Here is a 15,587-nt window from a genome sequence, read left to right on the forward strand (position 1 = left end):
AAAAACTAAACCCAGGGAATTTAAGATATCTTATGCTAAAGGAAGAGAAAGATTTAACATACATTATGAGAGGACAAAATAGGAATTCAAGAGGGAAGTTATGATTGCTTCAGGCCAGCCTGGGTTCCTTTAAAACAGAACATGTTCCTACTACCAAAAAAAAAAAAAAAATCACCTGGGCAACAAATAACCCATGTATCAGACTGGAGGACGATTGAATGTATCACACTGTGATACGTTATAATACATAATAAGTATGTAACCCATATATAATAGAACATATCGTACCATAAGAAATTACAAATATGAAAAACACAGAGATCAAATTAGGTGGAATAATGACAGAAAACACAAAAGAGCTATAAGCACATAGATAACAACTATGTAAAAAAAGAAAAAGGAATAATAATAGTAATGATGATGATAACAACAGCAATAAAATCTGAAAAAAATATACAGAAGAAAACGAGGTCAGAAAGTAAAACAAAAGCAAACCAAACTATCATCATTATTTTGTAAAAGTTAATATACACATTTTAAAAACAAACGCTAAGTAACTGGAGTTTATAATTTTTCTATAAATCAACTTTTAGTTTGTTTATATGAATGATTATTTTTTGTTGAATTACCAAATTTATATTTCAAAATAGTAGATGCTTATATTTATGCTCCAATACTCCCATTCGTATTAAAGTATAATAGCCATAAGCCAGCCACAAAAACTTTCATATAATACTTCTTCAGTAGTCCAAGGAGCTCCAGTTTTGTTAGTGTGGGCATCCCTTCCTGTAATGTAGATCCCAATCCTTCTGGCCTTGGTGGAGTTATTGTGGTCAAAAAATTTATCTCACCGGGTCAGACCTGGGATAAATCCATATCACTTAGACTGGTCTCCAGATATTGTACAGTCCATCACTACTCAGCTTGGTAAAAATCTGCATCCATTGACATAATCCACCAAAAACTCAGGATTACCATCAGAGCATGACTAAAAGCAATGTCTAATTCTAACCCAGGGCTTTTGACTCCTAACCCGATATTAAAGTGAGACCTTGGTACGGGTAACCCTTCAATATCTTGAAGTATTGAGATTACTTTTTCTTTTACAGAAATGGTGTCATGGCCCTTCAATTTACCAGGCACTAGACCGCCTGTCATGGCCTCAAACTCCTGTGGCTTCTCATTGATTTGAAAATCAAATCTACGTCAAAGCAGAGCCTGGGACAGAAATGACCTTGCTGATGCTGAAAGGGTAAATAAATGAACCATGCCTTAGCCCTCTACAACCACTAGGGCTCTAGATGCCAGGCTGCTTGCCATTTGGCTTTCTGCCACCACCTCTTACTGCCAGACTTGGTTCTGGACCAAAAACTCCCACTCCCATGGCTCCACATTTTGCTCAGGGCATGATAATCAAATCAACTCTGAACTGAGGCTGGGGTGCAAATACCATTGCTAATGGGAAGGGTGTGACAATTGATCTATTGTCCTATTACCAGCAAACTCCCTCCTCCTCTGAAGTCTTGGGATTTAGAGCTGAAAGTTATGTAGGCAAAAACTTGGTTCCTTTGCTACTATTTTTCATACTTTAATCCCATCTCCACCAATCCTATCCTTGTCTTGTGTCTATCAAGCTCTCTCCCTAACCATCTCTATGGAAAATTCAATAAATTGGTAGCAAACATTCATTTATTTTATGTCTCTTCCTCTTACATGGCTCACAGTTTCCTTGCAATGAGGGAAACAAACTCATCCCATTCTTAGAAGGCACTCTCTCTACTAAAGGTAGAGATTTTGAAAGTATTGAATGTACCTTCTTTTAGTTCCTTTGATACCATGTCACCTCCTAAGCCTTTCTTTTCTTATTAAGGCTTTTTATTTTTATTATTATTGTTATTTTTTCTTAGGCAATTAGGGTTAAGTGACTTACCCAGGGTCATACAACTAGGATGTGTTAAGTGTCTGAGGCTGTATTTGAACTCAGATCCTCCTGACTTCAGGGTCAATGCTCTATCCACTTGCCACCTAGCTGCCCCTAAAATTATTTATTTTCAAAATATACGCAAAAATAGTTTTCAGCATTCACCCTTGCAAAACCTGTGTTCCAAATTTTTTCTCTCTTTCTTCCCCATATTCTCTCCCTACCTAGCAAGTAATCCAATATATATTAAACATGAGAAATTTTTCTATACATATTTGCATAATTATTATAGAAAAATCAGATCAAAAAGGAAAAAAAAGAGAAAGAAAACAAAATGCAACCAAACAACTAAAATTGAAAACACTATGTTGTGATCCATACTCCATCCCTAGTCCTCTCTTTGGGTGCAGATGGCTCTCTTTATCACAAGACCACTGGAACTGGCCTGAATCCTCTCATTGCTGAAAAGAGCCATGTCTGTCAGAATTGATTATCATATAAACTTGTCCCAAGCCTCCTTATTACCATCTTTTAGCACTTAAGGTTCATTTCAAGTAGATATATGACTTTATTCAGACCCTTATGTTGGTTTTATCTACTATTCATCAGATCCTTCTCTTTCCTTTCTCAAGGTGCTCAGTACCTGGTTCTCAGTCTCCAACCCAACCCTGCCCTTATACTTGGAGCTTCAATAGCTATTAAACTTTAATGCCTTACAACTACATTTTGGGACACCCAGTTGGTATTATCTTTAATGAGTTGATATTATCTTTAAAAGGAGGATTAAAGGCTCTTTAAAGTCCCTCCTATCTCTATCTTATCTCTATTCTTCTATCTTTTAAGTCCTATGCTCTCCTCTATCAAGAGCTCCTCTGGAAGGAAGTATTTCTCAACAATTTCTCAAAAGCTGGATTGCTAAAATGAAAATTTCTAGGATTATATGAGTTAATTGCAAGTTTTTGCAAACAACACATGTTACATGTGAGTCCTATGTAATTTTCCTGGAAAAAAAATCACAGGCAAGCATAATTACAACAGCATTATGTGATGAGCAACCAGGCAATTATCTGGTGCTAAAGCTACAAATTACTCTTGAAAAGAAATCATAAAAAGAATAGCTAGTTTCATGAATGAGGGTTTTTTTTTTTTTTAAAGGAATTAATTACTGGCACTTTCTTTTGCCTAGATTTCTAACTGGATCTCAGATGATTTCAGAATGACACTTTTGATTTCTCTGCATACTGTCTCATTAAAAAAAATATTGAACTTTTAAATGTGTCATTTGTCTAAAATTCAAGAGGCCTATTCCAGGGCTATCTATAATAGTGGGCATGAATATAATTCAGAAGTATCTCTCTTATTTATAAGCCAACGTTGACTTCCTTAGTGTCACAGAATCTCAGAAAAGGAAAAGAACACAGGGGCTATCTACTCCAGTCTATCCCCTCCCTGAACAGAAATCCCCTCCATAAAGTACATAGTCATCCAGTTTTATTTGAACAGTTCTATTGCAAGGAACTCATTCAGTCGCAAGACAACCTACTCCACTTCTCACAATTCTAAAAGGAAATTTGTCATTATATTAAATGAGATCAAAAGAGATAATGTATGTAAAGCACTTTGCAAACCTGAAATGCTAGTTTGAACTATATTAAATGTCTAAATGTGCCTCTTTACAATGTTTGCCCATTATCCCTTATTTGGCCTCATGGGACCAAGTAGAACCAGGATAATTCCTTTTGAAATATTTAAAGATGACTCTTGTGGTTGAGCCTTGATTTACATTCTCAGTCTTGTAGGTAGTTTTCATTCCTCTAGATCACCCACACAGAAAATCAAAAGTAGTGGTTATTCATGTGGGAATCATTTCAAAATCAGCTGTCTGTGTACAGTCAGATCATCAACTACTTAAAGCAAAGATCAAAAGTCATATCAACTTAAAATCATAAGGTAATGGAGCTAAAGCAAAGTGACTTCTGAGACTATTTATTCCAAATCCTCCAATTTACAAATGAAAAAACTAAGGTCTATAAAGGTAATTTGTCTTAGGTCATATAACATTATGGGCAGCATTTGAAGCCAGGTCCTCTAACTGTTAAGAAGATACAATATGAAATTATAAAAGCTATACCTCAATCCATGTAAATATTCATTCTGAAAACTGGGAACTTGGTAAAAGCAATCTCTTATAATGCATCAATGATAGTGAAGTATTTGGACTCCAACTTTCAGCCTAATTTAAGAAAATGGAAATAATTCCTAAAAAATGAAGGAAGATGAGAATAGCAATTGGACTGAAGCAAGAAATCTACTATAATGCAATGCAACTTTTAAAGCAGCAAGGAATAAATTTTTAAAATATATCAGAGGGGAAAGTATACCTACAGAAAAGGAAAAAATCATAGACAGTATGATTACCTCCAAAAGATGTCTGAGAAAACATTAACAGCAATCATGATGCCATGGAAAGAATACTTGAATTTGAAATCAAAGGATCTAAATGCAAATCTTCTCATTGCCACTGGTCACCTCTCTGACCTAGAATATAGAACCAAGATAGCTGATGATGTTTTCTCAATTACCTTTTGAAGTTAATCATATTGTCTATGATTTTTTTTTAAGATGCTAAATATCTCTGGCCTTCAATTCCCACATATGTAAAATGAAGGGGTTGGATTATATGGCCTCAAAGGACCTTTCTTTCCATCTCCAAATCTATGATACAATAAACCTGTTCAATATAAAGCCTACTTTCTTATTTCTAAAAAAATATTTATCAAAAGGGTCCATGCACATATCATTGAAACTATGAGACTTTTTTTCCCCCCTTGAGGCTGGGGTTAAGTGACTTGGTCACACAGCTAGGAAGTGTTAAGTGTCTAGATCAGATTTGAACTCGGGTCCTCCTGAATTCAGGGCTGGTGCTCTATCCACTGCATCACCTAGCTGCCCCAAGACTTGTTAATACAGGAATAAGCAGACTTTCACAGATTATTTTCTATTATCCATCCTTCTCTCTTTTTATCTTGTTTTTTAAAAATGATTTAGTATTTCCCCAGTTACGTTTTTAAAGCTCTTCCTCTCTCCCTCCCATCCTTCCCCCCATTGACAAGGTCAAGAAATTTGATATAGTAATACATGTTATATAGTCTTGTAAGATATTTCCATAATAGTCACAGACTATTTTCTAAAATAAACTGCAACTCCACAATAACACAAGTAACTGAAAAAACAGAGAATACAAACTCCTACTTGAAAAATATAACTCTTTATTTTCACTAATGTCAAATGAAATTTAGCAATTTCTCCAATTATTTAAAAAATATTATTCTAAGAATGAGTCCATGAGCTGCCAAAGAGGTCTATGACACATAAAAGGTCAAGGATACCTGTTTTAAATCCTTCCTTCCAAAAATGTTTTTCTGACGTGATGTTGTCACATGAAATTTCTTGATAGTTACAACTTCAGAAAGACTGAATGTTCTGTTTCAATTCCCGCATATGTAAAATGAAGGGGTTGGATTATATGGCCTCAAAGGACCTTTCTTTCCATCTCCAAATCTATGATACAATAAACCTGTTAAATATAAAGCCTACTTTCTTATTTCTAAAAAGTATTTGTCAAAAGGGTCCATGCACATATCAATGAAACTATGAGACTCATGTTCTATTTCTTAACACCAAGCAACTGAAATTTGGAAACATGCTCACCAAACATGTTCTTTGCTTTTAAGGAGGATGATCTGTAAAGAAAAAAGGTTTCCCAGGAGATAGAGAGGTCTTCCAAATGGTCCTGTTTTGGGATAGCATGAAATTGCACTAAGCCCCAGAATGCAATATGGATCCCTCAACAAGATTATGACTTCTAACAAGAAATTAGTCTAGCAAGACACCCAGGAAAAAAGCAAGTAGATGAATTCAGATATGATATGTGGTTAAATGTACAATTAATTAAATTAGTCCATCAATACACATATTTTGATTAGGCATATACCTCTACTGGGTATGTGCTGGAGCCAGTTCAAACCAGCTCACAAGAGTTAAATGTTAAATTTTGTTAAAATTTTAATGTGAGTATTTAGAACTCAGAAATCAACAAAAGCACAGATCAAGGATTTTTTTTTATTATTTTGTTGATTGTCTAGATTTAAGAAAATGTAATAGTGCATATTAAACTTAAAAGTATATAATTCACGCTTTTTTGTGTGTGTGTGTGAAGAAATAGTTGTTAAATGTTTACCAGCATAACTTTGAACTGTACCCAGAATGAATAGAAAATAGGAGAGAAAAAGAATCCTGAATAGCAATTTTGAAAATATAGAATGCCTTGATATTTGTGAAAATATGTATAGAGGAATTTATTGGATCACTTACAGACTGGGGGAGAAGATGGGGGGGAAAGGAAGGAAAAAATTAGAACACAGGGTTTTTTAAGGGTGAATATTGAAAATTGTCCATGTATGTATTTTTTAAAAAGCTATAATTTTTAAAAAAGAAAATATAGAATGCTTTCAACAATATAGTATGCTCCCTAAGCTAGAAAATTCATCTCTTTCACACTAATACACTCCCAATAATGCTATATGTCTGCAAACCACCAAGCATCAAAATATTAGAAAAAATTACAACTGCAGTTGGTCCAAGGGCAAGAGAAAAATACAAGGTAGATGTAAATGTGCAAGTAATGAACTAAAGTGAAAGATACCTGCAAGACAAACAAGTGACAGAAACAGAAACAGCCCTTAACCTTTGGGAAAAGAGATCCCGCTGTCAAGCATACAGCTTAAAAATGCCAATGACAAAAATGTTCTATATGCACCGCAATCATATGGCAGCACTTTTTGTGGGAGTAAGAAATTAGAAACAAAGCAATGGAAATTCCCATCATAAATAAACCGAGGTGCATGAGTGCAATTTCTACCATGAGAAATGATGGATGTGTGGAATTCAGAAAAGCATGGGAAGATACCTAGGCTCATCCAATCATAAAATGAGACAGCAATGGATTTCAAAGACTAATAAATAATAATAATATAATATAATAATAATAATATAAAATAATATAATAAATAAAATAAAATAAAGGTATTAGTCTTTGAATACCTTTATTTTATTTTATTTTATTTTATTTTATAGATAAGGAAATTGAGAAAGAAACTTTGAAGGAAGTTAAGTAACTTGCCTTTACATAGGCACTACTAATGTAGAGTGAACTAAATGGGGAAAAAATAGATACAACTCTGATTACATAAATCAAAAGAAAAAACTGAATGTTGTATAATTGTAATGACCTAGTTTGGCCCCCAAAAAGAGATGGGGAAAAATGCACCTCCTCCTTTCCTTCTTTGTAAAAATGGGGATTATGGATCAGGTAGGTGCCATGAATCCTGCTAAAATGAATTTACAATTCAGCAACAGAGATGACATGCCTACATATAGGTATATACAATGTAGAAAACAGCAACAGGATAATTTTTAAGGAAGGCACCAATAGCTAGGGGGACTTAGGAAAGGTTTTATGTCGAAAGTGGTTCTTGAGCTGAGCCACCAAAGAAAATTGAGGATTCTAAGACACAACAGTGAGGAGGGTGAATGTTTCAGAAAAGGGGGACTGCCAGGAATTTGTAAAGTTCCAAGAGATGATGAAAACCTTAAAATGATAATGAATGCTATCATCATTATTATTTATTATTATTGTTGTTTTTATAGTCATTGGCCTCTGGTCTGAGGATGATTTCACTGTCTGAGCCTTCTTCTGAACTCCTCAAGCAAGGTTTATAGGCAATATAAGGGTGTACTGGCAAATGTTTAACAATCAGGCTGAAGAGGTTGGAATTTATTCACATACACTTTTAAGTTTTATATACATTATTAACATTTTTTAAGACTAGGAAGTCAACAAAATAATCAATCAAGCCCTAATTGTAGATCACTTCTGAGGTGTAAAAACACTGAAAACTTAATAATTAGCTCTTTTGAGTTGATTAAAGCTGACTTCCAGTATACCTTTGGGGGACTGGTAATGCAAAAGCATAGATATGGAAAATAGAGTGCCATGTGTGAGGAAAATCACAAAGGTCAATTTGATCAGTTCATGGTATGTATTGGGGAGTAATATGCAACAAAGCAGGAAAAGGAGAATAGGGCAGGAAAGGAGAATAGGAAAAGGAAAATTTTTAAATGCCAGAAGAATTTTCATTTGGTTCTGGAGGTAATTGGGAGTCTGGGGAATTTATTGAGAGGGAGAGTAACATATTTAGACTTGTACTTCAGGAAGATAAATATAAAACAGTCAGACTCAGTTAATGTATTAGTTAATTTTGCTAAATTATCTTTTTCCATTTTATTTTTATTCTTTGTTATATGGGACATTGGAGTTATAGGCACAAGGGAGATACTCAGAAATAAAAGTAATACAAAAATAAAAGATATCAACAAAAATTTTTCTTAGCAAAATACATCACAGAGATATGTATAACTACAATAGATGATGAGTCTTTCATGTGGTAACAGCAAAGGATAATAGAACAGTACCAGCAGTACTGGTACCTCCAGCATGTTATAATAATAAATGACTAAACATTTATATAGCATTTATGATATGGCAGGCATGTGCTAAGCTCTTTACAATTATTATCTCATTTGATTCTCACAATTACCCAGTGAGGTAGGGGCTATCACTATTTCCATTTTACAGATAAGAAAACTGGAGCTGAGTTTTTCTATGACTTGCTCAGGATTATTTCCTCTAGCAAAAGACTGAGACAGAATTTGAACTCAGCTCTTTTTGACTCCAAGTTGAACACTCACTCTGTCTCCTCCATAATTTAGATGTCTCCAAAAAATGCTCAGAAAAAGGCTATAGTGTTTATAAACCCTATAGTGTTTAGCTTATATCCTCCTGGGAAAGATATAGATGTCAACTGTAAAGACTTAGCAATCAAACAAGAAAATGATTTGTTATTTGCACTTTGGAAAAAAATACTCCTATTGGTGGGATCATACAACTTCTTTGGTTATCTTCAAGTAACATAACTAATGAATAAGGGCTAGTCCTGGCACTAGAATCATTTTAGTTTTCCTTACACCTTGGTACCTAGTAGGCTATCTTCAACATTCAAAGTAATTTAACTTTGCTTAATTTAACTGAATTAAGGTAAAATCAGACTTAGACAAGTAAGGGAAAACATCTGGAGAGTTTTGAGGGAAGATCTTTTCCACAGACTTAATTAAGATATCCATTTGTGAGCCCCTTATTACTTTTTGCAGGCTAGGATTGGCTTCAGTTGTTTTATAGAGCTGGAGAGTGCTGAGGGAAAAATTCCTTTCCCTTGGCTCATGCTTATACAATTCAATTCAACAAACGGGCAAGTAATTACTAAATATCAATAATGTGCTTGGTACTGGAAATATAAAGACAAAAATTAGCTCAAGGAGCTTATAATTTTATGAACTAAGCCGGTTTTTGCACAATCTGCAAGTTATGGATGATTAAATTTTTTTTTAAATAATACTTTATTTTAAAGTGTATCATTCTTAATTGGAAGCTGTATAAAATCAAGTGACAAACATAGTTGGCCTATAGGCTATACTTTGCCATTCCTAAACTAGACAACATATGTACAGACAAGTAAATGCTAAATGGATTCCAAGTAAATACAAAGCTATTTGTACTTAGAAGGGAGAGTACCTATTAGAAGGATCAAGAACTGCATCTTGAAGAAATTCAAGATTCCCAGACCATCTGCTTAATTGAATGTTGTCTCATTTAACTAGACTGGAGATAAGAGGAATAGTCTCTGAGATTATTATTTTCTGATCTCTGTTCAGATCTTTTCCTCCATCATCTCCCCAAGGAAAACATTTCAGGGGGAGAGGTGCTCTTCACCTCTCTCTGCTCTTCTCTGGTTGTCATTGTCATTACCATTGCAGCTCAAGTATATCCCTGATATTGTTTCCTATTATAAAACAAGAACATGCAATTCCATAAAATAAAATGGTCTTACAAGGATTTTCGGCTTCATAGCCTGGGTCACATTTTCCATTGCGCTGACAGATCTCAAAGTCTTCGCTCCAATGGTACCCAGGAATACAGGCACACTGCCGTGGGAAGGTTTGATTGCCAGGATGAACTACTTTCAGACCTTTTCCTGAGAGGGAGAAAAAGATGTAAAGGCCTGATCCTACTCAAAATTTTGTAGAGGGGAAAGAGGAATCCTTCATGCAGCTTTAATATTGCTACAAATCCTGAACAAAACCCATCCAAACAAGGTGCCTTAGTCCTTATTAGAACATGGAAAGTGTGATTAAATTCTTCAGGATTCAATATATTTGTATTTAAGACACTCAAATTTGCTTGATCTTGTCATACTGTATTAAAGTGAAGTCTTCAGAATTGTTTTCCCCAACTTTAAAAGCTTGAGCTTTTTTCAACAACATTACTACTATAATTACTACTCTGCTACTGCTGCTATTAATACTTCTAGTACCACTCATATTCATAAACAAGTATTACTACTCCCACTATTACTACTACAACTATTACCACCATCTCATATTTATATAATGCTTCATGGTTACAGAGTGCTTTTTAACATAACAATATGTAAGGGAGAGTATTACTGTTCCAATTTTACAGATGAGGAAGCTGAACCCCAGCAATGTTAAGTTCAAGTCCAGAACACACATCTAGTAAGTAGAAGAGCTGGGAATTCAAACTTAGGCTTCTTCCAAATCCAAGAATGGTATAATATCAGTGCTCTTTCCATTACAATATAATAACACTCAATTCAACAAACATTAAGTGCTTACTATGGACAGAGTAAAGTATTCTAGGCAAACAATGAGATTACAATTTTAGTTAATATATGATTCTCACCCTTCACTTTCACCCTACAATCCAAAATAGTGATGTGACACAAATACAAGTAACTGGACTTGAAGATAGAATATAAGAGTATAAAGGAGGTACAAAGCACAATGTAAGGTCTGACTCAGGAAAAAGTCTTAATTAATAAGGAAAATTTTATAGAAGCAGTGGCATTTTAGTTGGTCTTTTAAAGGACACATTCAGCATTTTAAAGGACAAATTCAAGAATGAAGGAATGGGGGCCATAAGGGAAGACATTCAGCCCACGGAGAACATGATGAGTTAAAGCACAGAGGTGAGAGGTTTAGGGGAGGGTGCAGTGAGGCGTCTAGTTTGGCTGAACAAAGAGGAACAAATGAAATAATGCTGGAGAAATTGGATGGAGCAACAGACCATGGCAGGCAAAGTAGCTTGAACTTAACTTGGTAGGCAGAAAGGGGTCATCAACAGAATGCTGAGCAGAGGAGTAAGTGACCTGACATGCATTAGGAAGATTATAGGTCTGGCGGAAGTGTAAAGCATAGATAGAAAAAGGAATTATAATGGAGAGGAGGGAAAAGAGAAATCTGCGAGATAGAGAAAGAAAGAGAGACAGACAGACACAGAGAAAGAGACAGAGACAGAGACAGACGAGAGGGAGAGAAACAGAAGCAGAGAGACACAGAGAAAGACAGAAACAGAGAGACACACAGAGAGAAAGAAACAGAGAGAGATAGACAGACAGAGACACAGATACACACACAGAGAGAAACAAATAGAGAGAGACAGAGAAAGAAACAGAGACAGAGACAGACACAGATACACACAGAGAGAAACAGAGACAAAGACAGACACAGAGAGAAAGACAGACAGAGACAGACAGAGATAGACAGAGACAGAAAGAGACACACAGAGACAGAGAGAGAGAGACAGAGACAGAGAGACACACACAGAGAAGCAGAGTAACACAGAGAAAGACACAAACAGAGGCAGAGACAGACAAACAAAGACAGAGACAGACAGAGACACAGAAACAGAGACATTTAGACAGAGTCAGAGAGAAAAAGAGAGAGAGAGACAAAGACAGAGACGGAGATGGAGAGACAGAGAGACAGAGGGGGGAGGAAAGAGAGAAGGAGGAAGGGAAAGAATCAAGCAGACATAGAGACAGATAGAAGAGTAGACAGAGACAAACAGTCAAGATCAGGACCTCAGAACTACATGATATTCCCATCTTGGTGGGTTGGAAAGAGGACAAAAAGAGACAGAGAAGTAGTTAAAAAGGTAGTAGAACAAGTAGAGGTATTTTAGAAGCCAGGGAATGAGAGGAGCCACGAGGTTAAGTCAACAAGCATTTGGCACTAAGGTGATTTATCCTTCGGCCATGATGACCCCTAGAACACAGAAAATTATCAAATGTCCCTCTTCTGTCATCCCCCTCTAATCCTGCAATGGGAATGATGGAATGGCAGAAAAGGGACAGCAGATAAATAGTTTTCAGACCAGCTATTAAAAAATAGCTGTTGATACTATGTGCTATGTGCAAATTTTGGAACTTAAGGACCTAGTTTCAAATCTTCTCTCTGATCCTTACTTAATGTGTGTTCCTGGACAAATTTGTGACACTGTGTCAAAAGGGTTAGTGAAAAGTTTTCTAACTACTTGAGCAGATCCTCTACAGAGGGTCTAGGGGAGAATGTAAACAAGGATCACAATGAAGACCAGGTATGGTTGGATTGAGATCTGCCACAGTGGACATGGTACTCACACTTCAGGGAGATCACAAATCAGGTGTGGTTGTGAAGAAGAGAAGAGGGGAGAGATGGGACAATCAACAGACAGAATGGAAGAATCAGTCTGTTTTTAGAATTGATGAAAGAATATTTTTATAGACATATAGAAAGGAGTCACTAGAGAAGATATAAAAGATGCATGAAAAAGAAGGTTAAATATGGGAGCAAGGTCATGGAAGAGATAGGAGACTACGGGATCAAAGGGACAGGTGGGAGAATAAGTCTTAGTGAAGATAAATTTTTCCATGACTTTGGTAAAGGCAATGATGCTGGGGAAGTTATGATGATTAAAGAAGGAGAGCTCATCAAGATACCTGTCAAACTTTTCAGTGAAGTGAGAGGCTAAGTATGGTGGCTGCTGTAAGCTTTGGGGTTGGGGGATGGCATTTGGATATTTGATAACACAATGACCAAGAGAAATAACATACAGAGTTAGTCGTAGTAAAATACAAGGATTGGCAAGATGTAGCAAAGGCATTACTAAAGTTTCACCTGTTCAAAGTAGTTAGAGAATGTAGCGTTACATTAATATTTCAGTTAATGAGCAGACCCCATTTTGACTAGATTTTAATATAAACAACTTGAAAGAAGGGATTTTTTAAAATTTGCATTTGCAATGCTTAGTATCTTACACACAGGATACACTTAATGTTTTTTGAAATGAAAATAATAAATATATTTAATACTCAAAATAAACTGAAAAATATATATCAGAATCTTGCAATTGCTTCAAAATGAGATGTTATGATCATTGCTAATCACCACCTAGTTGTATTCTCTAAAGTATGGTAACATTAGAGGAATTAGAACTAAGAGGAACAAGGGAGATCATCTGGTCTAATTCACCATTTTGCAGATGAAGAAACTGAGGCTCAAGTGATTTTTTTCGCAAAGATTAGTTATATTAAATGATTTGCCAAGGGTAGTAAGGAGCTGAGCTGAGATTTGAATACAATTCTCTGTGACTTGGGGTCTGTAAATCTTAAGTCACGTGGAGCTAATGCTTTATTGACTTTATAATATATATTTGTATGTGTGTATATATATATGAATATATGTATATATATATATATACACACATATATGTATGTATTTACCGAAATTATAGACTAATATTCTTTTTTGACTGTTTACGTTCTGAATAAGTAGAATTTTGCCAAAGTAAGCTTCATGGGGATATAGTTTGGGTATTTATGTAAAGTAGTAAGATAATTCAACAATTCAGTTCAATAAATATTGATTAAGCACTTACTATGTGCAAGGCAACAGGGAGAGGAAAGACAAAAATGAAACATTTTTTTGCTGTGGCAGTAAGATTTAGAAACAAATGATTGCAAGCAATTTTTTTTTTTCTTGAGAGAAAGCCAAAGTCAGTGTAATTCAGTAGAAAAAAACATCAGATTTAGAATCTGAGAACTTGCCTCTTCAAGTCTTGATTCTGATCTTACCCATTTGTCAATGCACAAGTCACTTAATCTCTCTTGTCTACATTTCACTTACACATCACCCCATTTGATGGGGTGATATCATTGGTCTTTGAAAATGAAGAACAAGAATAACTTGTCTATAAATTAAGAGGATTGGATTTGATGACCTAAGGCAGCTAGATGGCACCATAGTTCAGAGAGTGCTGAGCTTGGAATCAGGAAAACCTGAATTTAAATCTGGCCTCAAACATTGCATGAACCTCTGTTTCAGTTTTCTCATCTGTAAAATGGGAATAATAATAATTCCTATTTCAGATTTGTTATGAAGATCAAATAATACCATATTTATAAAAGCACATAACACAATGTCAGGCATGGAGTTATATAAATGCTTCCTTATTCCTTTCTCTTCCCTTCTCAGGTCTACTTCATCTCTCAGGATCTTGCTTGGAAGGGGTCTGTCTGCTTTATACTCCTCAATGAAAACCACACAACTCTTGTTTTTTAAGTTCCTAGAGTTAGAATTAAAGCTGCAAAGAGAAGCCTACTTTACTGACACACTCTTGAAATTACATTTTGTGTGGTGGGGGGAATCCCTGCATCCATTCATGGCCTTGAGCCATGCAAGAGTGATGGGGAAATTCCCATTTTTTCCCTCTTCCCACATTGTAGTATCTGGTTCCACTCTGCTACTACCCACAGACATCAAAGTGAATCCTTGACATATGTTGTAAGGGGCCTGACTTCTTTCCCAGATGTGACAATGATGAAATCCTTGGGGTTTGAAGATGGAGTGCTTTTGAACTGCACACTCATAGATTAGAAGTAAGCCAGGCTTTTCTAAAGAATACAAGGTAGCCTAAAAAGTCTAGTATAGGTTTAGTTTTAAAAGCTAAAAACTGTATTAAGACTTTTGGCACACACATACACACTATATAAAATATGATACTATACATACATTATATATATATATACATGTATACATATGTATGTATATATATAAAATATTCTCAATGATACTCTTTTTATCCCTCTGAGTATTAAAGCTGGCTCTTCAGTTTTCACTAAATTTTTATAAGAAAGAAGGAAAGAAGAAATGATGGAAGAATGAAAGGAAGGAAAGGAGGGAAAGAAGAAAGGAAGGAAGGAACAATGGAAGAATGGAAGGAAGGAAGGAAGGAAGCAGGGAAGTAAGAAAGGAAAGGCATGAAGTAAGAAAGGAAGGAAGGAAAGAAGGAGGCAGGGGATGAAGGAAGAAAGAAAGAAAGGAATGATGAAGGAGGGAAGGAAAGAAAGAAAGAAGGAAGAAGGGAAGGAGGGAAGGAAGGAAGGAAGGAGGGAAGGAAGGAGGGAAGGAAGGAAGGAAGGAAGGAAGGAAGGAAGGAGGGAAGGAAGGAAGGAAGGAAGGAGGGAAGGAAGGAAGGAAGGAGGGAAGGAAGGAAGGAAGGAGGGAAGGAAGGAAGGAAGAAAGGAGGGAAGGAAGGAAGGAAGAAAGGAGGGAGAGAAGGAAGATATTGATACATATTGAACAGTCATCTAGTCTTTGCCCAAACACCTTCAGAGGAGACCTAGCTCTAATTACTATGATTTCTTTTTCT

General features: G+C 35.6%; 1 protein-coding gene across 2 annotated transcripts in view; it reads right to left on the bottom strand.

Moving 5' to 3' along the window:
• TNFRSF11A (TNF receptor superfamily member 11a) overlaps positions 1-15,587 on the bottom strand; it is a 102,282-nt gene that overhangs the window by 25,137 nt on the left and 61,558 nt on the right. For both annotated transcript variants that reach the window (XM_074279034.1, XM_074279033.1), the window contains one exon: positions 9,928-10,071. In XM_074279034.1, coding sequence (XP_074135135.1) covers positions 9,928-10,071 — 144 coding nt within the window. The remainder of the gene's footprint in view (positions 1-9,927; positions 10,072-15,587) is intronic.

This window comes from Sminthopsis crassicaudata, chromosome 1 (assembly GCF_048593235.1).
Source record: "Sminthopsis crassicaudata isolate SCR6 chromosome 1, ASM4859323v1, whole genome shotgun sequence".
In the NCBI taxonomy this organism is placed as follows: domain Eukaryota; kingdom Metazoa; phylum Chordata; class Mammalia; order Dasyuromorphia; family Dasyuridae; genus Sminthopsis; species Sminthopsis crassicaudata.